The 27,507-nt window shown below is 44.2% G+C and overlaps 1 protein-coding gene across 2 annotated transcripts in view; it reads right to left on the bottom strand.

The window, feature by feature from the left end:
• Nucleotides 1-27,507, bottom strand: part of C20H1orf21 (chromosome 20 C1orf21 homolog) — a 109,769-nt gene that overhangs the window by 48,865 nt on the left and 33,397 nt on the right. For both annotated transcript variants that reach the window (XM_065649105.1, XM_065649106.1), the window contains exon 2: nucleotides 15,260-15,465. In XM_065649105.1, coding sequence (XP_065505177.1) covers nucleotides 15,260-15,353 — 94 coding nt within the window. In that variant the 5' untranslated portion in view covers nucleotides 15,354-15,465. The remainder of the gene's footprint in view (nucleotides 1-15,259; nucleotides 15,466-27,507) is intronic.

The raw sequence follows: 27,507 nt of genomic DNA on the forward strand, positions 1-27,507 counted from the left end.
GAATGTACTACACAGATCACGGCACATCTGGAGACCACCCTCAAGTATTTTTTTCTTCTTCCTACGCAATCCTAACACGTGTTGACTAAGAATGCTAATTACTGCATCTGCATGAGGCAGATGTGACGGCTAGGGTTGTTTTTGGGGGGGTAAAAAGGCAAATGAGACATCCAGTGTAACAAAAACCAGCCCGTATGTGGAGGACTTCCGCAGTATTGGAAGGACACTCTAATGCAAGGCAAGATAGGGGTAGCTCTTTTCTAAGCTATCGAGAGGTTCCAACTACAGCCCCACATCACGTCCAGCACTTTATGAAACATTAACTCCCTCAAGAGCGATGCCTTCTTGAAACTAAACTGGAAAATTTTAGCAAATTCCCTTCTCCTTTATCAGATGACCCCTTTCCGGTCCCAGATCATGACAGCTTTCAACAGCGTTCTCCTGGGGCCGGCAGCTTTGACAGGAACATGGCTCCATTCACTTTAATAGACATCATCTTCATCTTTGCTGCTGTAGAAGCACAAAACCTCATCTTGCCATTTAACCCATCCTTCATTAATGCTGTCAGAAGTTTCCAGTGCTGCAAACTGCTTGCGGTTGTTGATCCTTTGGGTATCTCTGTCCTCTCCCACGAAAGGCCCCGCCTGGGGCAGAAGGTGCCATTGCAACACCTGCAATGCCGCCGCTCATCATGGGCCTCAGTTTAAGTATCTTGGGTTTTCTGATTTCTTTTCCCTCTGATCTAATAAAGTGGCAGATGATGACGAAGCCATAATTTCACTCCCTTGTTTCTACAGGTTTAATTTACGAATTGGGTACACAACCTGCAGAGACCCATCATTGTACGCAGGAGATGTGCAGCTGAATCAAGAAAGCCATTACTTGGTTTCTTCTACTACTTGGTTTCTTCTTGGCTGAAAAGTTCCCAAGGCTACTCTACATTTGGATTGTCACACAGTCTAAGCACAGTGAAAACTACAGTTTTATGTATAAAGGATCACGTTAACTTAACCTTGCACCAAGCGCACAGGCCCACTACAGTGTAACTGCCAGGCCTACCTTAGTGGTAGGTAGGTCAGAGGAGTACTTTGGCAGGAAAAAACAAACAAACAAACAAAAAATATATATACACACACACACACACACACACAACCTCAGAGGAAGTTTCATTATCTCAGAAAAAGACTTAGAAATACAACCTAAACATCCTAAAATCCAGTTACCGCTAAACACGCAATTTCTGCCTTGCTTGTACTGTCCTTAAAGACACAATCTGCAGATCTTTTAGACGCCCATTTGTACGTAAGATCTGAGGAAACTTCATATATAAGATGGTATTGAAAAAAACAGCCATGTGATCGTGTAATTAAAGGTTTTTGTGTGCTTGCCTGTAATTAAGAAGCCAAAAAACAGTGCTGGTGTTGTGCACTCATAACTGTCTTTCAGCTACCAGATTTTGCTTGCTGAAACTATATAATTCATATATATATATACACACACACATGCACAGACTTTTTTTACTTTTTAATTAACACATAACTTGGAGCCAGACACCAGGTTATTCAAAGGAAATAATTTCTCAGGTGGAGGAGATTACAGCCATGGTGCTCGGCAGGAAGGATACTCAGTAAACGCAATTATCTAGCCCACTAAAAAGATCAAATTGAGAAATGAAAGCAGGAGAGGAAACAAGCAGCAGAGAGATTAATTAAAGGAATAGACAGGAGGAAAACAAAGAGTCTGTGCCTTGAAAATATTGCTGCTCATATGAAACCAACAGGTTTTTCGATCCAGGTTGCACCGCATGGCCCTCCCTGCATCTTGAAGGAGCTGCAAGTTCAGCATTCCCCATCACTTATTACATTTAAAATCCACAAATTTATCATGGAATCATCACAGAATCATTTTGGTTGGAAGAGACCCTCTAGATCATCGAGTCCAACTGTTAACCCACCCCCGGCACTGCCCCATGTCCCTGAGAACCTCATCTCTGTCTGTCCAGCCCCTCCAGGGATGGTGACTCCAGCACTGCCCTGGGCAGCCTGTTCCAGTGCCCCACAGCCCTTTGGGGAAGAAATTGTTCCCCAGATCCAACCTCAACCTCCCCTGGCGCAACTTGAGGCCGTTTCCTCTGGTCCTGGCGCTTGTTCCTGGGGAGCAGAGCCCGACCCCCCCTGGCTCCAAGCTCCTTTCAGGCAGGTCAGAGATCGGAAGGTCTCCCCTCAGCTCCTGTTCTCCAGCTGAACCCCCAGCTCCCTCAGCCGCTCCCATCACACTTGTGCTCCAGCCCCTCACCAGCTCCGTTCCCTTCTCTCAACTCGCTCCAGCACCCCAAGGCCTTTCTTGAGCCCTCAGGTGATTTTGGTGCCACTGGCGCCGCCATTTTGTGCACTGAGGTGTTCCCGCCACCTCTGGTGCCGCCATTTTGAGCCCTGAGCTGAGGGGCCCAGAACTGACCCCAGGATTCGCGGTTTGGCCTCCCCGGTGCCCAGCACAGGACGGTCACTGCCCTGGGCCTGCTGGCCACACCAGTGCTGGTACCAGCCAGGGTGCTGGTGGCCTCTTGGCCACCTGGGCACACGCTGGCTCATGTTCAGCCGCTGGCACCAACACCCCCAGGGCCTTTTCCAGCCGCTCTTCCCCAGCCTGCAGCGTTCATGGGGTTGTTGTGACCCAAGTGCAGGACCCGGCACTTGGCCTTGGTGAACCTCAGACAATTGGCCTCAGCCCATTGATCCAGCCGGGCCAGATCCCTCTGCATGGCCTTCCCACCCTCCAGCACATCGACACTGCACCCAACCTGGTGTCATCTGCAAAGTGACTGAGGGTGCCCTCGATCCCCTCATCCTGACCGTTGATAAAGAGATTAAACAGAACTGGCCCCAGTACTGAGCCCTGGGGACACCACTCATGACTGGTCACCAACTGGATTTGACTCCGTTCACAACTTTTTGGGCCTGGCCATTCAGCCAGTTTTTAGCCAGCGAAGAGTACACCTGTCCAAGCCATTAGCAGCCAGTTTCTCCAGAAGAATGCCATGGGAAACGGTGTCAAAGGCTTATTTTACACAAAATTGCATGACCCTGCCCCCAAAGAAAACACCCTGTGCCACTCAAACTTCAAAAGCAAAGCCTGAAGAATCGGCTTCACTGCCATAAACCTCTTTGTTGTGAAAGGGAGAGACAGAGAAGAGGAGCAGCGGCTGGGGAGCAAACATGCGAATAGAGCACAAGAAGGTCTAAAACTTCTTCTACGATCCAACCAGGTGGCAAAAACTTGGCAAGCTTGTAGGCAGCGACAGTAAGATCTCCTTGATCATAGAGGAGAGACAGGTGCTGTCCTCTCACCTCTCCATGCCGCATCCTAGAAACTGCCTTGATACCAACCCAAAAGTGGTAACCTCGGTCCACCTAGACAGAACACACTGCAGCCAGGTCGGAAAGGCTACTTCATTCCATTTTACTGCTCCTTTTAAAAATTCTCCCTTAGAAAGATAAAAACCCAAACCTACCAAGCACTAAATATTTAATTCTTTTCAGGTTCTTCAACGCCATTAATGAAACTCCCTGTCTCTGCTGACTCTCATCCAGCTGGCATCCATCTATGTAATCCACTGCAATTCTAGCACAGAACCTGTCAGGGACTATTCAGATTCCAGAAAATATACTTAATTGATCACTACTGTGAGCATGCCTTGTACAGCAACGGAGATCTTGCTCCCTACGGCCCCACTAACATGTCAACCAATTGCTCTAGATGCCAAAAACCTCTCCCAAACTGAGCCAACCCAAACAATTCCCTGGAAAAAACAGTCATTACCACGCCACACCCCCAAAATTACACATTTCCTATTATTGCAAGTACATGAGGTGTCTTCAGCTTCCTCGTCAATAAAAAAGCCGATTCCTCTTTACTTAACAAGTAACACCACTCTCAATCAGTCAACTATTAAATGAGATTGTTGCCCTGCAACGTGTGACTTGAAATGGATTTTCACATCCTTTCTGGCACAGTAGCTTTGTGCCTATTAATATCAGTCTACCAAATTTTCATTGCTCATGTACCTCAAAGAATATTTGTTAATCAACGGCTATTTCATTTTTATTAATTGCATTATGAAAGGGTCAGAAAAATTATCCAGGACCAGTGATGTACTGGGAATTCATGATGAGCACAAATGTCTCCTTATTGCCAGTATCGCTGTAAACCAAGAGGGGAGGGAAGGACTAGCGCAAAGTTAATTTATAAAATACAGCACACATTTCCAGATGCAAAAGATACAAAAGTTAATCACATTACTTTACTTACAGGCCACCCAAAGAGCTACAAAATTAACCCATCGGAAAGATTAATATTTTACTCTGCTTACAATGCTCAGAGTTAATTTGTTATCTCTGAAAGATGCCTACTTCCCCGAGCAGCATCCACGTTGCAAAAGCTTTATCTAAATCCCTAAAAGCAAACACCTACCCCCCCCGCCCAGTGCTGACGGAGGAGCATCATTCAAGCAATCAAGGGTAACGAGGGAACATCCTAAGAAAATTCCCAGAACCGGAGTGGCACCAGGCAGCGAGGGACCGTTCCTATAGTTAGAAATTCAATATACACTTGACTACAAAATACGGGGGATAAAACGTATGTAATTTTAATAAATACAATTTAGGAGACTTCCATTAAAAAATTACACCGTCTTTTTTTCCCCTTTGAATAGACCCAAGATCATTCCTGAAACTACAAATCCTGAAACTAAGGCGATTTCATGCTACTCCCCAGTATCGCAGAACACAAAGCACTCCGCGCCTCTGTTGCCTGAACAGCCCCTTGCAGCGCTCCTGTTACAAGAGCAGAAAGGAAAAACATAATTTAAGAGCACCTTAAACCTGATCCTTTTTGACAGAGCCCCCTCTCACACAGATAAGAAGAAAAGGTGCACAGCACGGAGCGATTACACCCACTCAGCAGAAGCCAGGCTTTGTTTTTCATAAGCCTGTGAAACAGCAATCTTAACATTTCTAATTCTCTTCCATTTTTTTCCAATGTTTTCATTTTTTTTTTTTCTCCCCCAATTTTTTCCAATTTTTTTTGGTGCAAACTTAAGACAGAATGTCACCAGTCTTAGGCCTCAGATCGAGACAACAAGTAACTGTTGGGTTACAGGATTTATTAAAAATACCCACCACGGCATAGTGTTTTAGAGAAATACCTAATGGAAAAATACTTTTCTACGTTACAAACAGATGTTTCACTGTAGTGGCTGCGCACACAGGGCAGCAAAGCACTAGGCAGCTTTTAGAAATCAAAGTTTCATAGCAACAAACTTATAAAGGCATCTCTGGCTTTGCATGCTAGGCTAGAATCACGGAATATTGTGGGTTGGAAGGGACCTTCAAAGGTACACAAATACTTACTGGTCAGGTATCTTTTCCTTGTATTTCACAGGTTATTTCCATTAGTGGATATTCTTATTATAAAATTATAGCCTTGTGTTGCTGAAATGAATACGCATCCATGCGGCTTCAGGAGGTTCACCTGGGAATGGAAGAATTATCCCCCAGACTGAAGTTTTCCCAGCCAAATTTCAGTCTTTGCATTTTGTTTTGTGTGGGTTTTTTGTTTTGGTTGGCTGGTTGGCCGTGCTGGTGGTGTTTTGTTTTTTACTTTGTGGCCAATAAATACACCACTTGAAAAATGACAAAAGTACGCTGAAACTGAAAATACAGTGGTATTTTTGTCATGATTTTTCCTCATTTGCACCTACAGGTAGGCAACGAACACCGAAGACTGTGTCTTTAAAAGATTAAGTAAAAAGTAAGTTTGTCTGTACCATAAAATAAACTGATTTCCTCCAGCACCAAGGCTGCCAGAAAATACATCCTGGCTTCTCTCTAGCGAATACTGAAGGCGGATGCGTGCCCCTATTTATAGCACGCTGCTGCGATTGTGAAACGCAAACCCCAGCCTTAACTATACTCTTCATTTACAGATACCCACTCTGCTTTAGGTCCAGCTCTTTTTAAGGCCCCAAGGAATTTGAAATTCATTCCTACGCAAGTGAAAACCTTATAAAACTGTGGTTTCACAAAAAATAATGTAAGAGGTCATCCCCTCTTCAGCTTGCCTATTTCAAAATTATTTGTACGTGTTTTCAACCGTTCCAGAGCTAAGATAAATGTTAAGTTAAATGTTTGATGTTAAACCATATACTAAGGTAAAAGGGCCTCAAAGAAGAAGAGTTCTTTAACATCTTCTGGCTAGATAACAACCGTGGTTTAGGCTACAAGGATTATTTTTTAAGCTAAGGGCCACACACTGCTATACCAGCTTAGTCATCTGATACAGTTATCTGAAAAAGCAGCAACAAAATTAAGAATTTGTTTTGCTAAATTTATTCAGTCGTTCTCTGCTTATAGGTAAGAAAAACTCAGCAATAGTCACATGACAAAGATCTGCTGTCCATTTGGGAAAATAATCTTATTTAGGGTCTTTCTGAATATTTTCAAAGGGAAGAACTGAAATAATAGGAGACAGAACTCTAAATATTTTTCTTTATTGCTCATTTTTTGCTTCCTGCCAGGAGAAGTCATGACTAAGAACGGGAAGGCTTGCTCTGGTAAATCAGCCACTCGATGGATATAAATGCACAACCTCACCCTGCCAGCGACCGAGAATGCTCCTCCAGCACGGAAAGACAAGCGATTCGTCTCCGTGCATCTGCTCGGTCAATCTGCTCCCTAGCACAGGCTTGTCTTGGTGTGATCAGCTTCCAAGGGTCAGCGTTTTCTTCTCCTTTCTTTGTATTTTGACTTAAAATAAAGAAAAAAAAGCTCCTGTAGCTGTAAGGCCAATGGTATGAAAGAGGCGGCGGCTGCTGCGTGAGATGCGAAGGCAGCGAGAGGGAAGGACGACGTGTCTCTGCCCACGTTCAGACAATCGCCAGCTCCGTCATGCCCAGCCCTGATAAGACTCCGGAGAGCTATCAAAACATGAGTTATTCACCCTCATGTGTACAGCACTGCAGGGTGGGGACAAGCTCTTTAATTCGCCCTGAATAGGAACCCCACTGCTACCACTGGCGTGGAGTTACACAGGGGTTACTACACCCGACTGAGGAACGTCTTCAACCAATGTTGCTCAACTTCACCACAACGATTTACAGCTAAGCAATTTTCCAACACCCAAGCGTTTAAATGGCTACTCTGCCATCCCTTTTGAACTAGTTTTCTTCACTGCTGGATCAGTGAAACCAGATGCTGAAAACCAGGCGTTAGAAGGAGCCTACAGGAACCCTTCCATTGACTTGGAGCTCATCCCTAAGGACCGCCGGGCCAGCATTGCTCTACTTGCAAGTAAAAACAAAAGCAGGAGGAGTAGGAGAAGAGAGAGCTTGTTCAATCACAGTCATTGCACAGAGCTCACAATTAATGTATATATGCTGTCAGGGCCCTGAATGCACTAAGAGGCCGTGACCGGCTTCACCTGGAACCCCAGCTTGCACCTTCTGCCCACAGATCTGGGATGCATTTTGGCTAAGGGTTGGGACTGCAGCCCTTGTCTGAGCAGGTCTGCCTGTCGGTATCTTCTCTCCTGAATAAAGCCCCCAGGCAAGCTCTAGCTTGTCCCCAGCCTAATCTCCTGCTGCTCCTCACTGCACTCCCTGGATGGACCCTGGGCCTGGTTCATCACCAGGGACTGGGACTACTGACAGACCCTGTCACCAGCACCTGGCTCTGGCCCACGTTCAGGCCCTGTGGGTCTGCACCCCACCAGTGAGGGGTCTGCAGGCGCTGGGGTCACCCTCGGCTCCTAGCTCATCACCCTCGGCTCCTAGCTCATCCCCCTCGTCAGACACGAGGAAGAAATTGTTGCCCCTGAGGGTGGTGAGAGCCTGGCCCAGGTTGGCCAGAGCGGTGGGTGGTGGCTGAACCATCCCTGGAGACATCCCAGGCCAGGCTGGACGGGGCTCTGAGCAACCGGAGCTGGTGCAGATGTCCCTGCTCAGGGCAGGGGGGCACTGGGGGAGCTGGGAAGGGCCCTTCAACCCAAACTACTCTGTGATTCTATGATAATCCTGCTCCTACCTCAGGAGAGATGCTGGCCTGTTACACTTTCTACAAATTCTATTTTTACATCCTTTACATCTCTCTATATTTATTTACTTGCTCAAGTGGATGACGAGCTTGTTCTGCTACCACTCTCTGAGCAAACCCATAGCCCAGAACAGCTGCTTCTTACCTTTTCCAAGAGAGAGATTAATATAAAGATGAGCCACTTCTATTCACAGAAGGTGAAAATACAGAGTTTTCGTTCATGTAGAAGAGACTGCTTGTACACATCGATCACAAATACATGACTAGACAAAACCCGAAGGTGTGGTTTGGTTTTGTTTTGATTTTTTTGCTTCCTTATGGGAATAAAATAGTAAATGATTGACTTAGCAAGAGTGTTCTCAGAGTTACACAAATACACAATAAACCTAGATAACAAATGTGATTTTATTACATTTCCCACATGAACGTAACACTGAAGCGTGTTTTGGTTCTATTCTCTCTCACTTCCTGAAACCCACGTTTAGGACTAAGCCGTGTCTACTCAGATAAAAAAGCAGGCTATCGCTAAACCAGGATGGATAAAAATAAAGATGACGTTAAACTAAAAAAATACCATTTAAACCGAATACAAGAAGTGAGGAAAACCAGCCCAGTTTAATTCCAGAAGATGCTCATATACTAAAATGTTCTTCAGCCCCACGTAGCAACGCAGTCGCTTGCTTTTCTTAACCTTTCAGCCACCGAAGCAAGATCTACTTTACATTATAACACCAGCTGCTGAAACCATGAATAAGGTGAAAGCTACTCTTTTGGGAGCTCAGCTGGAATGTGAATTAAAGCAATGAAAATCTCCTCCTTTGAAACTCCTGGGGATATTTAAAGTTTTGCACCCCTGAGGCCAGGTGTCTACGTGCCACTCACCTCCATGGAGTTCGGATTAAGCACCGCATGGAACAAGTGCCGGTGGTTGTACCAGAGATATTTGTTCACATCCAAAAATGTCTTTAAAAAAGGTTTTTTGTTTGAAAATACCCAGCGGAGTATTAGGACACTGCATGGTGCTGGTCCTAGTGATGCATAATCACTACTGTCCCCAAAACGAGTAAGGTCTGACATTGCAGAACCACGTCAGGACAGCCAAATGAGCCGGAGCAATTACTCTGAGTGCTAATCTGATGATCAACAGAATCAATAGAATAAATGCTGCCAGGCAAAGTGAGCTGCAGGGCTGTGCTAGCGAGACCCCGTGATCAGGGCGCGAATTCATGGCCAACAGGACAGAAATTATATTCCTTAAGCTACTTCTTTGCAGACAGCTTCAGTTCAGATGGCCGGAAGAAAGAATTTCTCATTCTCAACTTTAGTGGTATTTTTGTTGTTGTTTGTGGTTTTGTTTTTGTTTTTCTGACAGTCAGGGGAAAGGGAGAGGTAACAGGAAGGTGTTATTCACTGAGAACACTTATAATATATCTTGCTCACCTCAAGTTTTCTCTAAAAACTTCCCAACTTCAGATCTGTAAATGGCCAGCAGACCTGCAGAATTCTGAGCACAGGAACAAGGCAGTTTTAGGAAAGCTGATCTCGTATTAATTAAGGACATCTGAACAGTTTTTGCCAGGCTCACAGGTATTTTGAAGTGTCCTGAGCGACAACCTAAGCCTGAAGTTTTGATTAAGATGACACTTCTAGGCTTGTCAATCACATCAAGAGCCTTCAAAACAAAGTAATCTCTACAAAGGTTTGGGCCCAATAATTCTGGAGAAGACGACGCATATTTAGGAAAGGTAAGTCATAGTCCCACATTCCCCTTGCCATTCTCTTCCTGTATACCGTGGCCATGTTTTTAAAGTTTTAATCATTTTAGTACCTTTTAGCACTTACTTAAATGCAGATAAGTCAGAGCTCCTCTGTCTTGGGCAGCGGAACAAGATACACACAGGTGGAGGAGACACGAGGAGAGAAATACTTGTCTGTCACAAGGCAGGGGTTAGCAGAAGCGATACAAACCCATAAAACATGCAGGAAGAAAGAAAACACTAAATTGAGAACACTCACGATGATTTGATAAGGATTTGGGGTTTTAAATGGTGGTATTGGTGAACAGGACGCCAAGTAAAGCCATCTCCTTCCACCTCAGTTATGGCACCGATCTGTTTTGGGTGGAGAAACTGAATTCCTCATTTTAGGGGGAAAAAGGAGATTTCCCTGTGCGCTGGGTGGCTGCTGTCCTGACACTGCAGACCGGCTGCCACCACACACAACAGCTCCACACGTGCCGGAGTTAAAACCTCACGCTTTCCCGCTTGGCTTTTGAACTACGGGCATTTTCAAAAGATTCAGGGAGAAGTATCAACACAGGAAAAACCTGCTGAAAAAGGCAAGCGAGGAAGAGCAGAGATCAGGGCGTGCACACCCGCGAGCATTCTGACATGAGATCCATCACGCGCCTTCTCCGTGCTGCCCATCTCTAAACCAAGGGTTTGTGTTCAGCTTTATTTAGACCAGTTTAGCAGTTAGAGCTGCTGTCGGTAACAGAAATCCTACCTGGCAATCGCAGCACAGATATTCCCAATTTGCCAGAAGATGCTTACCTGCCATGTTTACTCTTAATTTTGCAAAGCACCCAAGAGCTCCATATAAACATCTGAATTAGTCTCTCATATTAACAAACAGATTCTAAAATCTATTTTTTTTCCCCACACAACAAATCATATTACCAGTTATTTTCTTACACAAAAAATTACGTCAATAACCTCCTCCCTAAATGAACATCTCATGATTTTTTAAAATAAAATTAATCTCCAAGAGATGTTATATTATATAAACATATGCCGAAATCAACAACAGGCTCTGTCATGGTATTTTGTTCTTCATTGGCATTTACATTATTACAGTTCTTATGTATTGCCCTGGAAATCAGCTTTGAAGTGGAATGATGAATAAATGAAGATTTATTGTTACTATACTTATTAGAGGGATTTTTAAGTCATTAGAGACCAACAAGACATAATAATCATATTATACTCAATCTTCTCTAGAACATCTCCTTTGATAGGCCTGCTAACTCAATTATTTAAATACATATTACAGCAAAATGCAGCGTGCCTTCTACAGTTCGGGATAAGATGGAAATTTTTCTGTTTTGTTTTCGGTCAACCAGAATCTGTTCTTACAGAATTCATGGGTTTCACGGTGGGTTTCTCCTTTTTAAATGCTAGAGTTCCAAATTCCCAGCGAACACCTGGCTCAATGTGTCTGCTCAGTTGAAAAGAAGGTTAAAAGCTGGGGAAGAAATAAGGCACTGGAGCACAATATTAACCTGCAGTGACTTTTAAAAGAAAGAAAAAAAAAAAAAAAAAAGAATCCTCACAGAAGTGATTATCTCTCAAATAGTCAACAGACATGGCTTCAATCAACCGCCACTAGGGAAAGAAGAAAAAAGTCTCTGGAGGCTCTGAGGAGGAACAGAAGCAGAACTGCACCACTCTGAGCACTTCAGAAAATAGTCTCTGGATTAAAGTGACAACTACAGTCGAGCAAAAACTACTGATTAGAAAAAAAATATCCAAACACTGTATACCTGGAAACTATTTCTCTTCTAAAGCAGGGTGGCTAAACCCTGAAGACAGCCCCTGAAGAAAGCTTTGGAGATGTTAAGTGGCCTCCTAGACAGGCCACCCTCTGCAGCCTTGGAGGGAGGGCCGCGAAACAGTTGGATTCGATGATCTTGAGGGTCTCTTCCAACCAAAATGATTCTATGATAAAACAAGAGTAAGGCTTGTGGCGTGCAAGACAACAAAAAGGCAGAGGGCAGACCTCCTTGATGTCTTCTTCAGTCCAGACAACGAAGGATGCTTCCCTGCCTCCACTCCATGTCCCACAGACCTCCTTCACAGCAAGAATCCACGTTTAACAACCACCAGATGGGTTCTTCTCCCCACGGCAAACACCCTCATGTAGTTACGGCTCTTGTCCATCATTTACAAGCAGGAAACTTAGACGCCAGGATATGACCAAGCCCCTTCTTCTCTGCCCTCTGGACCTTCCACCATGACTCAACCTGGACAGCGGAGCAGGGACAGAGGAGTTCTGGCACCAGGAGTTCTTATTGTCCAGCTGGAAAATAACTGCAACACTCACCATGACCATCTAAGTTCATCCCTCAGTAGCTCCACTTGCTACTTGTGGAGCTGCAATTATAGCAGTGGAGCAAAACAGGAAAGATGGAAGATGGAGCTCACAGAAAATCACGTGAACAACTGCACTTATTTGTGGGAAAAGGGAGAAAGCAAAAGATTTGTCAGCTATGTGGCTCATGCTTTCAACCACACACGACAAAAATCCCTAAGTGGCAAAAAGAAAACCCCAGCAGCCTAAGGGAAAGGTAAGAGCAAAATTGGCCAGAACTAAATAAAGTATTTTCATACCTCCAGTCACTCAAAATGACCTATTTAAAGCAAAAGCAAGATGGAAGGTACAATAGTACAATCCCCTACTGTTGACTCTTTCTGCCTGCAGCTTGTCTGGGGATGATGTTCAAGGAAGAAGGTGCAGAATGGTGTTCATCTCAGGCGTTGGGCAAACAGCGAGGGGCGATGTTCTGTACGGCACGTCTTTCGGATCACACCGGCTGCCCAGGGAAGGCAGCACCAGCACTGGGGTATTTTCCTTTATTTCTGTCATTGCAGTTCCGAGTCCTTCAGGATTTTCTCCACTTGTGAGACATCTAAGGCAATGTGGGCTACTACGACCACGAAGCTCGTACCTGCTCGTTCTGCGCGGGTGACTTATGTCAGGTTAGTCCCCAGATGTGAACACTGCAAACGTTCATCATCTATGAACATCTTTATTTACAGATACTAATATTCTCAGGATGTTATCAGCGCTGTCACTACATCAGCCACCTTCCAACCCCACATGTCATCTCCATTTGTTTTACTTTGCTGCCTCCTTCCCCAAAACGACTTATTTTACTGACTGCCTCTTCAGTCCCTTTCCATTACCTTCTTGCTCCTCGTGCCCTTGCTCTGCCCAGTCATTCTGCACTTCATTTTCAGTCTCTACAGGCTGCTGAGATGCTCTGCTCTTGGCCACTGGCTGGATGAGACACTCCTGTCCCTCCCCAGCAATAAGCAAAGAGACATTCAGCAGCTCTTGGCACCTGGAACTGGACAGGGGAACATAGGATGGAAGGTGATCTTTTAACCTTTGTTAACTCTGTGGTTCCTCCTGTATCTTTGGGAACTTGTTCTGCTAACATTTGTCATCCTGGCTGACATTGTCTGTTCAGATCGACAGGACAATATATATGATATTAAGGTATATTTTTTTGCCCTTTTTTTTTTTAATATTGAAAAATATTAAATATCCAGGAACTATGCAAAGCACTGGACATGTGGCTTCCTGCTTCTGGACATCTAAGCATCCTCTTGATCACGTATAAATCCCAAAAGGGCAGCAGTAAAACCAGGTACACTCCAGCTCCCCTTTCTCATACACCCGATTCCTCATTTGAAGGCTGTCCCTCAGCAGCAGGGGAAAAAACATGGTTTTTGTGCTCATTCTAGTTACCTTTCAACAAGTCGGTTAAGTCACAGACTCCATCTCTTTGCTAAAAAAAGGATCGGTCATCGAACTGGTTCTTCAGCGATGACAAACTGCGTACCTAAACTAAAGTACGTGCCAGCAAATGGCTAACAGCAGGTAGCATTTCTGCTATTGATAGGTTTCTGTAAAACAGGGAATGATTAACGGCCCTCAGATGGATCCCAGAATAGCTAAATGACACCGCTGACACCAGGCCAGCTCTATAAAGTGGGAGCCTTTTCAAATCCCTTAGGTCCTCTTGATTGTCTGACTCCAGAAGTTACCCTAGGTTTGTCATTAAAATTATGACCTTTAGCCTGCAGCATGCCGTTAAAAAAAAAAAAAAAAGACATATTGCCAAAATTGCTGCCTCAGTAAATATCAGCTAAAATATAAACTCACGTTCCTTTGAGAAACTAACAGAGGTTTATGTTCGTGCCAGCACTCGAAGCCTGTTTTAAATAAAAGCAACGTTCTGAACTCACAATTCCAAAACTGGCATCTCTCGGTGAAGCTGCACGCATGGAAAAACAATCCATCATTTATGCCTGAATTGCACTGAACAGCTACTTTCTCTTCAGATTATGCCTCCAGGTATTTTTTCTTTGGGATCCACCATTGGGATCAAGCTAGCCCCCACAAAGGTTGAAAAAGGGAAATACCATTGCTTTTGAAATTAAAGGGAGATATTTTTTGCTGCTAGATGTGTCATTCCCACTTCTACACAATGAATTGCTATAAAAACCAGTAGAGAAGGGAAGTTTGGCGTGCTCGGTAGCAATGCACCTATTTTAAGAATAACAGCACCAAGTTAGCTTATTCAGAGCTGACTTTCAGACAGATATCTGGGCAGATCTAGAAATCTCACTTCTCAACAGCCTTCCAGATAATTCCTAATATTTTAGAAACTGAATTATTATTTAGATCATTTACACCGCTATCTAAAAAATAACTAGCTTACACTAACAGAATCTGGACGGGGGGGTGTGGAAAAAAAAGAAAAATCATGAATCTGACTAAACATTTTCTCTGATACAACCTTCCTGATGCACAAGTGATACTAATACCTGGGTCACTGACCAGTCTTCCCACACAGTGAAGCAGATGTTTTCATCCCACGTTCAGAGCTTCCCAGTGCCACTGAATCCCTCACAGAAGGTTATTTCTAGTTTTTCTCCAAACCCTGTTTGCTACAGGATTTCAGAACTCATGTTTTATTGCTTTACAGGACAGCAGTATTGAGGAATTATTTTTCTTACTGAATAGATTCTTATTTTTAGGAAATTAGTCGATTATTTTGGTACCTAATGACAAATATATAACAGAGACAGATAGATAACTATGAAGGGGTTGTGCAACTCGTTGTCTTTGAACTGTTCCAGGATGTGCAGACTTAAAGTCGGTGCACTACTGTACATCACTTAAAATGTTAATTTTCCACTAAGCATTTCACCCCGACCCCTGTTTCTGCTGTCACTGTCCCGTCCCTCGGAGGGGCCAACCGCACTATCAGCGGGATTTTAACATCAATTTCCCTTTATACTTTGTGAAAGAATAAGGCTCCCAAATACACCTCCCAGAACATTCACGATGCCGGGAGAAAGATGCAATCCGGCAACACTTACCACCAAACACATCTCCGTTCTGATAGTTTTTCCCCTTCTGAGTTTCCTCTTCGTTTTGAACAGTAGAAACATGCTTGGCGGAGGCACAGCCCATAGCTTCATTCAGACAGCTCCAGCTGGACCCAACCACAAATCATCTCTAGAGGCGCACGCTCATCGTTCGAAAAATAATCCACCTTCTCGCCTGGTTGCCAAGACACTTTCACCTAAAGATGGTAAAAGAGAGAGAAAAATAGTGAACGAAAGGTAACCTCTAAACCTTCAAGAATAAATAATAGGGTTTGTGAAGTACAAGAGCACAGGCCGTCTCCATCGTCTTAAGTGGTTAAAACTGTATCGAACAAACATCTGATATAGGTAGATCATGATGTAGGTAGACTGATCCTATTCTTTAATCCCTGGCTTGAAGAAAGCAGCACAGCACAGATATTTTTCCCACCCAACCAGCCATTCCCACAGAACACAAGGGTTTTGGGGGGAGGAAAATAAGAAACCAGCAATTATCTGCTCCTCCTGTTCCTCTTACGAATCTACCTATCAAGCCAGATTTCTTACAAAGTGCTTTAGTGATTAAGAGCTGCTAATTGCAAGTGTTCAGACAAAATACTCCCCCTAAATCAATTAAAGATCTTCTGTTAATAGATGTGAAAAGCGATAGCCAGCTGTATTATCTTTTTTCTATGTGATCATTACTCTGCGGGATTCACGAAACCTCCACCGCTCAAAAAGGCAACTACTCCCATTTTAAGATGGAATAAGACACCCTGAACAATCCAGCCGTCACGTAAAACAAAAGGGGGAAGACCAGCTGCCACCTTCCTTCTTCCTCTGCACAGAAAAGTGTTTTTCTCCATTTAACGAGGGCATTTCACTCAAAGTGCACAACATATATACACTCAAACCCTATCCTAAGCAGCTAACTCCCATTCACACCTCTATGTCCGTTTTTCTTGATGTTCCATATATTCCCCAACATGCTTTCTCCTTTTTTCCTTCCTCCTATACGCGCACACTTGAGCATAAATTTCTCATTACCCCATCTCTCTTCTCCCTTGGTCGCGGTTAGCTACTCACCCAAAACCACGGGATTTTAAACCAGGCACGCACGCCGCTAGTGAAGGGAGTGAGCAGACCTCCCTTCAGATATTTTTTTAACTCTCTGTGGTTACATACTTTTTTTTTTTTTTTTTTAAGGAAAAAAAAAAAAAAGGAAAAGAAAACTTAGGTTTTGCAGCAAAATTCAGCATCAAGCCAGGGAAGCTTTCTGCTTCCTCAAGCAATCGCCAAGGCTGTTCTTCAAACCGTTTTGATCCGATGGAGGAATAACAGCAGGCTGGGAAAGGGAACCACTAAGTGGGCTGGAAAAGAAACGTGGACGTTGATTTTCTTAGAGGATGCAAATTTGCTTAAAGACAACAGATTTTAATAGATCAGCTGAAATGAGGGGGGAAAAATAATCAAGTTTTTGGCCCCAGATTCCCAGTTTCAGATTCCAAATAAAAGCAGGAGGCTCGAGGTAAGCAGAGCCTGCAAACAGCAGTTTTCGTTTCTGATTTAAAATATAAGCAGGTCTGTCATCCCAGGGGAAAGCATGTGGCAAAGAGCAAGGGGAGACCCAGCGTCACCCCAAAAAAGACAAGGAGGTGTGAAGGCGGGACCGCTACTGGGCTGCACGTGGGGAAATCACTGCAAACCACAAACCCAGCGCCTCTGTCCCAGAACAGCCAAACTGCACCCACAGAAGCACCTGCTGAATGAATTACGCCGCTGCCATATCCAACTATTGCTTCCTCTTTCTTTTTCTGTCTCTCAGCAGGGACCATTTAACAAAAGGCAAACAGCCGCTTAGTAATAAAAACCAAATGCTTTCAATAACGTAGCAGTGGGTTGGTTTTGGGGAGAGGATTTTCTTTTTGCGAGGCCTTATACACAGCCAACATGCAGCAGAACAAATCGCAAAATACTTAATCGTTGATTAGAACCCAGGAGGGCGATGGTCCCATCACCCAGAAGCAATTGGGAGCAAAGAGACGCAGAACGTGAATGCAGGATAAAGCTCTTTGGGGGAGAAAAGGAAAAAAAAATATTCACATTCAAACCATATCTCAGTAGCAGACACCAACCTTACTAAAAATACGGTCACGTTCGAAGGCATGCTGCGATTAAAGGAAAAAAAATGGGAATACAGGAACTGGAAGTTCTACTTTTTACATTAAAGAGCAGTAATCACAGCAGTACCTGAACCAGCTACACAACTAATTCTTGCATTATGGAGGCAATTTCTCCTGGTGCCAATAAACTGGGCTGAGAAAGTGACTCCAAAATGACCTCCAAGGTAAGTCCAACACACATTTCCAGGCACGTTTCTTGGAGTACTGTAAATATAGTGCGGCAACACGGATGACACTTCGATACGGATACCTAACACTGCCCAGAATTAACAGAGGATTTAAAACAATTTTTTTTAAAAAAAAAGAGTGGGAGAAAAGCAGCATTAATTTAACGAGCGACAAAAATCTGAGATACGCAACCCCGTGATGCTCCCCCCAGCCTTACACCGTCCTGCTCGAGGGCTGAAGGTTCGGGTACCACTCGGAACCGCGATGCTGGTCCTTGCTCAGCGGGATGCCGGAAGATTTGGGGATGCAGAACGCAGCCCTCTGAACGGCAGCAGAATAACGGCATCTGTTACGCCTCCTCCCCCACTTTTCCACAAATATAATTTTCCCTTTTGTCTTCCTGAGCATTTTGGGGGCATAGAGATTTTTAGAAGCCAAAAATAATAATATTTTTTTTTAAAAAAAAAAAAGGAAAGAAAAAGAATAAGAAAAACCTCAAACCATTTGCAGTTCGTGTTCACCACCCACCACCGTTAATTATCGGGATTTCAGAGGCAATTTGCAGGCTCCCATCTGCAAAACGCTGGTGAGAAAAATCTCTCAGGCAGATCAAAAGTGTCTCTATCACCCCCAAATTAAATGCAGCAGTCTTAAGATTAACATTTTACGTGCAGGTCAGAAGACTACAGATGCTCTCAGATGCTGTACTTTGTACCCCAAGTTTCTTCTAAGCTCAAAAAAGGGGAGCTCAATTAGAATAGAAATCGCTGTTGGAAAACTTAAGCAATTTTTTTTTTTGAGGTGTGTCTATATTGTGCTTTTTCTTTTACCACCTCTTTCAACGCTTCATTAATTCGCCTGTCATCTCCTCACCTCTTATTTCTGACAGTCACATTCAAGGCTGCATCCTTGACAAAACACATTTTGCTTCCACAGCCAAAAACCAAACACTTCACAGCGAATGGAGGATCTCCACTCTTTTACAATAAATGTTGGTTAATTCTTCTATTACCACAGGTGCATTTGTTTCCATCTTTATTGCACTGAGATAACCAATCTTTCACATTCTTCAGCCTGCAGACACATCTAAAAGTTTCCTTCCCTGTTGACCACACGGGAAAATCAGGTTAAAATTTCACAAAGCTCAAGAGATCAAAGCAAGGAGCTTCGTGCAACCATGAAAACACCTTAAACTGCAAAGGAAAAACACACTGTTTTTTCCTATAATACAACCTAGTCCAAGCACAACCCAAGGATTTAACTTAGTGCTATTAATTATATTTGTTTCTTATAACAAATAGGCCTGTTTGATTTCCATTTTAATTTTTTTCCCCAAAAAAAGAAGAAAGCAGAATTTGAAAGCTGAATTTGCCCCCCATGAGGGTCAATGGAAATCAGCACCTGGGAGTCCCTCTTCCTCAGCCACCCTCCACTATCTTTGCCAGAAAAAATTCCTTTTGGCTTTTTTTTTTTTTTTTCCCCCAACTGCCAAAGGCATTTTTGAGCCAAAAACATGGAGCTTTTTACCTTTGAAGTGCACCAAGGAGGGCAGGAAAAACATACTTTAAAAAATCATAATAAGTTTTTTCTCTCATTCTTCGACTTATTTGAACCGGCCCTGCTGGTGAATAGCGTAGTTATAATGAAAATTAAGCCACTGATTTACTAAATGACCAGGGCAAAGCTACAGCAGAATGAGAATTGCAAACGCTCTGGAGTAAATACCTTGCAGTGGCAGAAGTGGGGGAAAAATAGAAAAGTCGAAGTGAGGGGTGATGCTCTGTTCCTTTGAACCCACGGGCAGAACACACTGCTGTCTCTTGGTACCAGTAGCCGTGAAATTAAGCATTTTCTCCCCTTGTCTGTCTTTGCGATGCAGAATGTGTGTGTTTCTGCCCCCATTTCAGCGCCCTGCTGGAGCCGCGCTGCTGCGGCCTGCTGGGCCGAGGCGGCGGCGACCGCGCCGAAAGGGTGAAAAACGAGCGCGGTGCTGCTGTAAAAACCAATAACACGCAAGGAAACGCAGAGAAAAACGCGCCGTGGTTCCCTAGCATCTTACTCGGGCTAAAAAAAATACCTAAAAATAAAAATATACCATCAAAGCCAACCAGCCCAGTTGCCCAGTGGGATGGCGGAACTGCCTGTACCCTCTCTCGGAAAGCCGTGCCCAGCAAAAATCATATTTTAAGCTGTCGCTTTACAAAGAGCAAACAAGAATATTGCTATTTGACAGCTAAAGAGACCTGACAGAAAAACCACAGCAATTCATCTACCTGTTCTTCCCAGCAGGGAGGGCCTGGTTTGAATTAATGCTCCTAATTCATATCATCAGGTTATTCACTCTGTTACAGGACAGACTTTGCTCCGCTGAGGCTTATCTTACCTTTTTTATCAGCAAAATTAGCCTCTTATTTTCTTTTCTTTTCTTTGGTTTGCAATCAGCATTTCTGCTGATCCAATACGTGGGTTTTGATGTATTTGAGCAGCAAGTGATTTCCAAATAAAACAGCTCTTAACAGCAATGCAAGACTTCTAGGGAACGTGTTCTCATAAGGACAAATACCACCAGTGAGTCCCTGGGAAGAGATTTCACACATCACACAGTAAAATACAAACGAGGAAGGGAAGGGGAATCACATTGCGACTTTCTTTTTCATCCACATAGGCTGGAGTTAAAGTAACACCGGCGTGAAAAGCCCAGCGACTCAGGAGCAAGATACATCAGTCGCAGGACCTATCATTTTTGCTGTTTCCAAATAAAATTATTATTTTTTTTTTTTTAACTCAAACAGTGATAGAAAAATTACCACCACCATTACAGAAAGCAGTTCTAGCATCTATTTTTTTTTTTTTTCCCCTCTTTCTAGGAGAATTAATAGCCAAAATGTTGAAGACAGACAAGACTTTACAAGACTGGGCCCACAATACTGCAGGGTTTTTTTTCCCTTTGCACACAGAGGAAAAAACACACTAGACGTGGTATGTTTCTGGTGAGAAAGCAAAATTTTCATACAATATATCTACATATTCAACCTGCACAGCCTCTTTCAAACTAGGAGTGGTGCCCCAGCTTCTCATTACCATAGCAGGTGGTGCTACTCAACCAGAATTTCCAAATAATCAGGACATTTATCCTACGTACCTTCCCTTTGCAGAAAAGAAAAACACGTGCTTCTCATTAAAAATAAGATTACAGGACAATAAGCTGAGAAGACCTTAAATATTCCCTGTTTTGATACAAGAGATGGCTGTAGCTGTTGCAAGGGCATTAGAGAATTGCAGTAGGTATTTCCACAGCACACACAAAATATTCAGATGTGTGTACTGAACACGTTTCCCAGCTGGTGGGTCACTGCAGTATCTCTGTCCATTACTCAATATTATATATAAACTTCTCTTCTGGGTCATAGTCAGCACTGGATAATTGAAAACCCACCAGAAACCAGCACGAGGGACACGATGAAAGGCAACGAGACCCTTTCCACTGACTTCAGGCGGCTTGAGGTCACTTCCTAAAACTCAAATTGCACGGAAGAAAGATTGTTTGGGGATTTATTTCCAAACGGATTTTGGAAACGTGGCGCTGGTGATGGCACCCAGTCAGCAAACTGAGGTGACAACGGACAGCACAGCAGAAAAGCCAAGTTAAATTCTCCTTAGTACGTGACTTTTTGTACATCTAAGCATAATCTCCAGCACTTACTGCAATGGGTGGGGTTCCCAAGTACCTCTAAAGTAAGAACCAAGCCAAAAATCATCTCTCCTATTTAATTTTATTTCTGTCCTCATGGTTTAAGACCAAGATATGGTTTACTGAGCAAGACACAGTAAAAAGCCCTGAGGTACAGGAACAGTGATTTATACAATGTTCTGTACATGTCTGAGAATCATCTCCCTTTTGAGAACCAATTCCCCTTGCTTTGCCTTACTAAAAATAAAGACACAACCATTACACCTAGCCAATCAGCTCCATCATTTAGAATTAGATTAAAATAAAATTTTAAAATTAAGATTAAAATAAAATTACAGCTGTAGCAACACCATCAACAAACCCATTTGCTTTGGAGGAAAACCTTGAGAGATAATAACCACACTCTGAAAAAAGCAGCTTCGCCCTCCTAAACCCCTCCTGCTCTCTTTCCACCAGGGATGGGGGATGTTCCTCCAGATGGAAGCGTTGACTTTGACCTGGAGCTCCATTCTTTTTAGGACTGCCCCTTTCCTCAACAAGTCTTTCCTAAAAATGTGATGATGATACTTCTTTATTTCCAGAGTAAAAGCAACAAGTATCTCACAGCACACACTGGTGGTATTAGACTGGGAGATCTAATCTTTATTCTTTGTCCATTCGCACTTTTCTCGCCTCTCCAAACTACTTCTTAGTCTTTGTGAGCCACCACGACGGTGGAAATAACCGCACAGAGATGGGGCTCTAGATGCCTCCAGCTGTGCCAGATGTGACCCCCCGGCTCCATGCAGCAACGATGAGGGTAGAAGGACCAGGGCAGGGTGTACTGGAACGAGCCAAAGCTAAATAAAAATTGCCAACCCAACCTGCACGACCCAAGAGCAACCAGCTGGTCCCCGAGGCTTCTTTTGGGTGCCATGAAAAATGCAGGGTCTCCTAGACACTGAGATCTGGACACATCTCAGTACGTTATAACCAGGCAGTGAGATGAGAGACGTTGGCTGGAAGCACCGATTACTGAACACCTTGCAAACAAGCTGGGAAAATGTCCACAGTGCCGTACGCCATCAAACACATCTTGCCATTAACGGATAACGGCAACTTGGATGCTTCTCTGCAGTCTTGTCTTCAGATGCGCGCACACAAAACACCAGACGAGTCTTCAGGCAAAGTGAAAAAATACTTTCCATGGACTTTTTGTGTGCATTTTTTGAGCGCAAGGATTCCTAATCCAATTACCTGTAATTGTACATTTTCAGGGTCTCATCCCACTTTAGACCCACCGATCCGTCCTAACAGGTTGACAGTAAAAAGCTCTCCAATCGGTTGACTGGGAAAATCCTTGAAAAATGTGCAAAAATGTAATGACGGACCCAACCACAACCCCCCCCACCTCCAGCTGCATCAATGAATGACACCCACAAATACAACAATAATGAATCTATGCCCACAAACGATCGCCTCCAGCTTCCACCTGGAGACCTCTCCTTGCTCCCCAGAACTTTGGCCAAGCAGCAATTTTGGCCAAATTCATCCTGGCAGAGGGAAGGGGGAGCAGGAGCGCTCTGGATGTCCCTGCAGCAGCCTAGAGCCCACGATCTGCCCCCCAGGGTCGCTTCCGAGTCATTTTTCATCCAAAAAAGCTGTGACAGGAGCTACTTCGCGTGCCACTCAGGTTGAAATTAAAACAACTCAGCTACGCAGAAGCCAAGGTGGTGAGATGCCAGGGACCTGTGCTAATGTGTCAGCAAGGAAACATTTGCCATATGCACCACTGCTGTTTCTGTGCAATTAAAGCATGAAACAATTTAAAGGGGCCTCCTTATTTTGGAGACGAGCTAAACGAAGGTAAAATCTTTCTTCATTAACCCAGTAACACTTAGACAACAGAATAAGTGCAGAGATGTTGCTCAAAACCACGGGAGGAGCAACCCCAGCCCCACGCACGGCTGAAACGACAGCTACAGCCCAGCCAAAAATCATCAGTTAAAATGAGCGCTAAAAGCTAACGAAGTGGCTCGTTTCACCCACAGCTTTTTTGTGAACAGTTGTACAAGTTCAGCGTTTCTATTGGGGATATTTTTCACGCAGTTGGGACGTTTCCTAACCGCCTGCTCCCTCCTGCTTAGCAGGGTTACTCCTCAGGGATCGAGGAGGAGAAAACGGGATTTTTGGTGCAGGAAGCCACAGCACTCGAACGTTTGCATTGGTATGGTTTGATCCGAGAGCCCTATGCCGTATCCCATCTGATATCGTACCCTATCGCACAGGTTTTCCCCCCAAAATCCGAACCGGGAGGGCGGCTGTGGAAGCAGCTTGTGCTCAAGGGCAGGAGAGCTTCAGAAACCTCCGACCGAGAACGGGCAGCTGGAAAAACACCGGCGAGAGAGGAGACGGGCTATGGGGAGGAAAAGCAGCATGTAAAATCCGTTGTGGCCGCGTTTTCCCTCCCCGCTGAGGCACAGATGCTTCTGGACATCCCTGCTGGAGGCTCAGGGCTTGCAAAAGACTTTTCCTTTTTTATTTATTTTTTTTTTAAAGTCAGAACGTTGTAAGTTGTTTTTTTTTTTCCATAGTCACCATCGAGAGAGACGGCAGGGACTCTGGCCGCAGAAGGCGTTAAATAACATCAGACTGTCTTTGCAAAGCGTGCATGTGCCTTCGCGTCTCTCGAGGAAGATTATAAACGAATCAGTGCTGCTCGCCATCAAAAACTGAAACTGGAAGTGACTCGAGGACCGGGAACCACGCGAAAATATTTCAGGTGCTGCTCCGAACTCCTTCCACGCAGCACACGGAACAGGACTCGGGGGGCACGCATCAGACCGCCAGGTTTCTAAAGCCAGGGGTGTGAATGGCTGGCTCGAGGTCCTGCGGTCGTGAAAGGTGGACGGCCGAGCACGAACAAGCTGGAGGAAATAATCCCGAAAGAAACCGGCAAAGCGAGAGCTCTCCCACGCCCCCTCACAGCCGCCTGGCCACGCACTTGAGCGCGCGCTCCGATTCTTCTGCCAAACCCGTACGTGAATAGAAAGAGGGGGGAAAAAGGAAAAAACAGGAAAAAACAAAAAAATCCAAACGCAGCCGAAAACATTACAGCCTCACAGGAGTCCAAGCAACGAGAGAAACCCATACAGAGAAGAGGAAAAAAAAAAAAAAATACATTCTGCTCAACTGCAGGAGCAGAGAAGAAATGTGTAATAAAAAATTGAAAAAGGTTCCAAATACCATTGAATGCAATCAGTAGGAATTGAAGCGTAATAGGATTTTTTTTTTTTTTTTTTAAGAATTGTGCTGCCAGAACAATACAAATGGCTACAGGATTGTAACTCCTGTGGATGGCCACACCAAAATACGCCAGCGCAGACAGCCAAAAACGCTAAAGCTCTGCGGACGCTGACCCAAGAAAACTGATGGGAAGAAAAGTCAATGCAACACTGTCCACCTTGCAGGAGTGGAATGAAATAATATAGGTCCCCCAAAGAAAACAGAAATATGGATGACAAAAGCTTGAGAAGAGTTGGAAATCACGAAGGGCGTGCGTACGTGCATTATTTGGCTGGATTTTGGAGGGGCTGAGCAGGGGGTGGCTCCCAGGATGCGAGTGCATCTCCCCTGGTCCATCCCGGGCCCCTCAGCCGTAGCCAAGGGCACAGGACAACATCCACAGACAAGCAGAAATTCCACCCACTGCTCCGTTTTCATCACCTCGAGACCAGAAGGACGACCCTGACTCGAAAGCGTTTTCCCATTTCTTCTGCTCCGCTCCGAGCAGGTCTCCTTTCTCCCGGGGTGCACCGAGCTGGCCCCCAGGAGCTGTTTCCTTCTGCACACAATGAACTGCCCTTCCAATGCCTTTATTAGCCAAATGCTCGAATATTGCTCCTTCTCCAATTCAATGTCCACCGCACTAAGACCTTCAAGGCCTTAGTTATCATACACTGTCCCTATGGGCCAAGGAACGACACGTACCTCTCCGTGCAGCAAAGAGACACGAAGAATTGCTAAGGCCACCTCCACAGCCTTCCAACTTAAAGTATTTTTGACCTGCTGCTGCTATTTGTGCAGAAACCACCTGAAAACCATCACGTTTCAAGAGTGCTTTTACTCAACAGCGTAGCATTGTTTGGGGTTTTTTGATAATCTCTCTACAGGGATGTCAATCTAGCTTATCAAGTTATTCCAGGACTTACCTCAAAACCTTCAGCCCTGGCACGTTTCTCACCTTGAGAAGCAACGTAGCGTTGGTTCAACTTCATTTCTATCTTAGTTCTCTCCTCATTTTGTCGTTATTTCCCTCCTCGCATGCAACGAGGACTAATTGCAATAACTTGTGGAGTTGAACCGTCTCCATCTCTGCAGGTTCACATCCCCGACCAGGTCTGCTCCAGCAACACCATTTCACCCACCGGGATCCGCGATTCCCCGCGACAGCGAAACCTCAACACAGCTGCATCCGAAGTTAAAAGGAGCCAACCAACAGCTGTACGATGTTAAGCTCGTTGGCCCCTTTGCTCCCACATTTAGCTTTTTTGCACAGGAAAATAGCAGCTGCTTTCCTGAGAGCAAACTCTGCACTATCTTTATAGCCTTTCCTCTCCCCCCTGGTTTTAGCTTCAAGTGTAAGAAGGATTTCTTTTCAAAATTAGAAGAAGAAATAAGTTTATGAACTCTAACAGCAGGCATGCTTTTATTATGTTAGGAAAGCAATATTGAGACTAAATTCAAAAAATGTTGAATTTTATATTAATTAAGAAGGGGGGGGGAAGGAAAAATGAGGGAATTAAACTATTGCAAATTGTAGTACTTGTCCAAAAGCTAACGCTCAATATCAGAGTTTACCAGAAGCTTAAAAGACACAAACCCGTTCCCATCAGAGCAAAGCAAGGCAGAGCAAAGCACCCAAAGTAGCTCCCTTGCTGTTTATTTACGATATTTTTTTTTTAAAGCAAGGCAGCACCAAGAAAATTTTTAAATAACACCAGGCCCATCCAGCTCTCTAATCCCGGCTTTCCCTTTTGAAAACAGTGCAGCTCTACGGCCCCAAGTATAAACCAGAGGTGTACGGGGTCCTGCGCAGATTGTGCGCGTCCCTCCCAAACCCATGAACGTGGACGGTCACGGCTGAGCAGCGAGCCCGAAACTGGAAGCTGGTTCAACGTTTTTCATGAGAAAAACCAGATAACTGAGTCCAGTTCCCCACAACAGCATTTAACTCCAAACAACACACCTGTAAACGCTGGCGTCATTTATAGCACCTGTAAATCACGTATTGCCAGACAACTGATAAACACAGTCACGTGAAAATCAGCTTCCAGAGCCGTACGCACCAAAACACCATAAATCCAGCAGTGGCTATGACGGTATTTTTACATCCGCATGTTATACGCAAATTCTGCGCAACTGAACCGTGATAGTGTGGCCGAGCACTTCCCAATTATATTTTAAACAGACTATTTAAAGGTCCCGACATCCCACTGCAAAAAACGTCGTTAGGATAGAGACAGAGGAAGAACATCGACCCCAGAAGCTAAAGACAGGATTCTTCTCTCTTTACCTTGTTTTTCTTCAATTGCATTTTTTTATAATTAAAAAATTACACGACAAACAGCCACCGTCTTGTCATCTACAGTGAATCATTTAATACATGTGTCAGCGCTCATAAATAAACCGCACTTCATCAAGGCGAAGTTCAGATCTTTGGAACTCCAAAGGCTAAATCCAGAACATCGACGCAAGAGCACGAAGCTAAAAAAGAGCAAGGACAGAGACGGTATTTCTGGCTCATCAAGGTTTTGTGCGGAACGACGTGCAGAGAAGAGCTATTCTGCGTGCAAAGGCCTTCGCAGCTTCACCAATACAGAGAATCCCCTTAGTGACCATCAGAAGACCGACAAGTTTTAAAATATATTGAAATAAAAACTAAAAATTGGCACCTTTTTTTTTTTAAAAAAAAAAAATTCCCTTTGCTAAAAGTGAAGCAAAGTCTAAGTGCTCAGCTTTACCCAATATGCTGTAAAGCTTAAAACCAAAAATGAAAAAAAAAAAATCATCAGGATGTTCTGCCTGCAAATCACAGCTCGCCATAACGTAACGCTCCCTCACCACGCTATTTTGCTGTACGGTAAAACCTGAGGTCGCCCTATTTCTGACACCGCCACCCCTGGAAGAGGTTTTTCCAGTTCCCCACAGCGCTGTGGTGCAAAGAGCAAAAGCAAAAG

The sequence above is a fragment of the Caloenas nicobarica genome, chromosome 20 (assembly GCF_036013445.1).
Source record: "Caloenas nicobarica isolate bCalNic1 chromosome 20, bCalNic1.hap1, whole genome shotgun sequence".
Lineage (NCBI taxonomy): Eukaryota > Metazoa > Chordata > Aves > Columbiformes > Columbidae > Caloenas > Caloenas nicobarica.